General features: G+C 34.9%; 1 protein-coding gene across 1 annotated transcript; it reads right to left on the bottom strand.

Annotated features, from left to right (window-relative positions):
- Positions 1–853: 853 nt before the first annotated feature.
- On the bottom strand, positions 854–1922 carry LOC113316773 (uncharacterized mitochondrial protein AtMg00810-like). Its single transcript, XM_026564921.1, has 2 exons — positions 1604–1922; positions 854–1503 (listed from the first exon to the last, which is right to left on the bottom strand). Exons 1-2 carry the CDS (start codon positions 1920–1922, stop codon positions 854–856), a joined length of 969 nt encoding a protein of 322 aa, XP_026420706.1.
- Positions 1923–2136: the final 214 nt, after the last annotated feature.

Here is a 2136-nt window from a genome sequence, read left to right as displayed (position 1 = left end):
CATTTGAATGCTTTATAATAAGAATCTAAATTCATTCTTATGTGAATCTACTCTAATATATATGTCTATATATGCTTGAATGTTGCTAAAGGAAATCACGGACGTATATGCTCCCTGGAAACAGTAAGCAACATGTTGCTGATACTGCATCTGCATTTGCCAAGAAGAATATGACCTGAACCTTTTCTTATTTATAGGGACAAATAATTTTAAAGTTTGCTCAGCCAGCCCCATTTGATGCAGTTTTTTAAGCCACATTCTGCGAAACTTAATTTGGTTTGATTTTTTCCTGTGTGCCATATACAAAATTTAAAGAGACAGCCTAGATCTTAATCTTTACCACCTCCACCACACTCTCCAATAAAACATTTGGCTTACAGATAGTGGTAGGAAAAGAACAATTTAACCCGATTAGCTAGCTTATATAGCATAGTTGTGGTTACATTTCTTACTCCGATTGTATGATGATATATTTTCTTCTCTTCTTTTTTTGGTAACGAGAGAAAGGATTTAATAAAAAAGAGAGAAGAGAAGGTACAAGCGTAACAACTAACAAGCCTACCAGACCAGAGGTACTGATAAAAATCAGAGAAAATAAGCAGAAGAAGATTGTATTGTTATTATCCAAAGTTACAAACCAAGACTGTTGTCTCAGAGATAGCTTTAATACACTAATTATTACAGGACTTTAAGACCAAGACCTTGACTAGTAGTCAAGTCAAACGGACTTGACAATAGACTTGACTTGACATAATATATTTCTTAACATCCCCCCTCAAGTTGATACATGCAGCCCTTGTAGAAACTTGACAAAGAAAGAAAATAAAACCCAAGTCAAGACCAGTTACAAGAGTTACTGAAAAGCTAAACCAGAGAATAAAGCAGAGTTATTGTCAGCAGAGAGTTCTTCTTCACAGGCAAGACATGAATAATGTTGACACTCAAGATCTTCTACAGCATCATTGGAAGTATCTCCCAAAAGATGATGAAGCAATGAAATAAAAATAGGTGAACACAGGCCTTTAGTGAACAAATCAGCAATATGGTTTTCTGAAGAAACATGATGAACCTTGATAAATCCTTTGAGTACCAGATCTCTGACCAAATGATACTGAACTTCTATTTTTTTTGCCCTGGCATGAAACACAAGATTAAAAGCTAAACAAATTGCAGATGTATTGTCACAAAACACATGCATTGGCAGATTAACTGAAATATGCAATTCCTTAAAAACATTTGACAACCATTCTAACTCAGAAGCAGTCACAGATAGACATTTATACTCTGCCTCAGAAGAAGACATGGAAACAGTTGGTTGCTTCTTGCTAGACCAACAAATCAAAGAACTACCCATAAAAACTGCATAACCAGATGTTGACCTCCTTGTATCTGGACACCCAGCCCAATCAGAATCAGTATAAGCCTTCACAGAAGAAATATCACCTTTTCTGAGAGTAATACCAAGGCCAATAGTGCCCTTTAGATACCTTAAAATTCTTTTGACTAAAAAAAAAATGGATGTCAGTTGGAGCATGCATGAATTGAGACACATAGTTAACTCCAAAGGAAATATCTAGCCTAGTCATTGTCAAATTTTGTAAACTGCCAACTAATGTTTTGTATTCTGCTGGATTCTCTAACAAAACACCATCATGTATAGATGCTCTAGATTCTTTAACAACAGGAGTGTCACAAGGTTTACACTCAAGCATATTAGCTTTTGTAATAAGTTCCAGAGTATATTTCTTTTGTGTTAAAGTTAAAGAATCTTCATTTATTTGAGCTTCAATACCCAAGAAATAGCTCAAATTTCCTGACTGCTTCATTGCAAACTCTTTACTTAAAGCTTGAACTAACTTTTCCAGAAGAACATCAGAATTCCCAGTAAGTATAATATCATCCACATACAAAAGCAGAATCATCATTTCAGAGGAAGAAACATAAATGAACATTGAATAATCACATACTGATCTGATGAAGCCATATTGAAGTAAAAAATTGCTAAACCTCTCAAACCAGGCTCTAGGTGCCTGTTTAAGTCCATACAAGCTCTTCTGGAGTTGACACACATGATTAGGAAACTATGGATCCACAAAACCTAGTGGCTGAACCATATAAACATCTTCATTTAAGTAT

The sequence above is a fragment of the Papaver somniferum genome, chromosome 10 (genome assembly GCF_003573695.1).
Source record: "Papaver somniferum cultivar HN1 chromosome 10, ASM357369v1, whole genome shotgun sequence".
Classification (NCBI taxonomy): domain Eukaryota; kingdom Viridiplantae; phylum Streptophyta; class Magnoliopsida; order Ranunculales; family Papaveraceae; genus Papaver; species Papaver somniferum.
The sequence above is the reverse complement of the archived record's forward strand: the minus strand, read 5'-3'. Positions and strand labels throughout refer to the sequence as shown.

Excerpts from the sequence above, each read along its gene's own strand:
- LOC113316773 (XM_026564921.1), bottom strand. The coding sequence starts at position 1,922 with ATGATTCTGCTTTTGTATGTGGATGATATTATACTTACTGGGAATTCT. Across the intron at positions 1,504-1,603 it reads ATACAAAACATTAGTTGGCA|TCAAAAGAATTTTAAGGTAT; the intron begins GTTTACAAAATT and ends TTTTTTTTTTAG.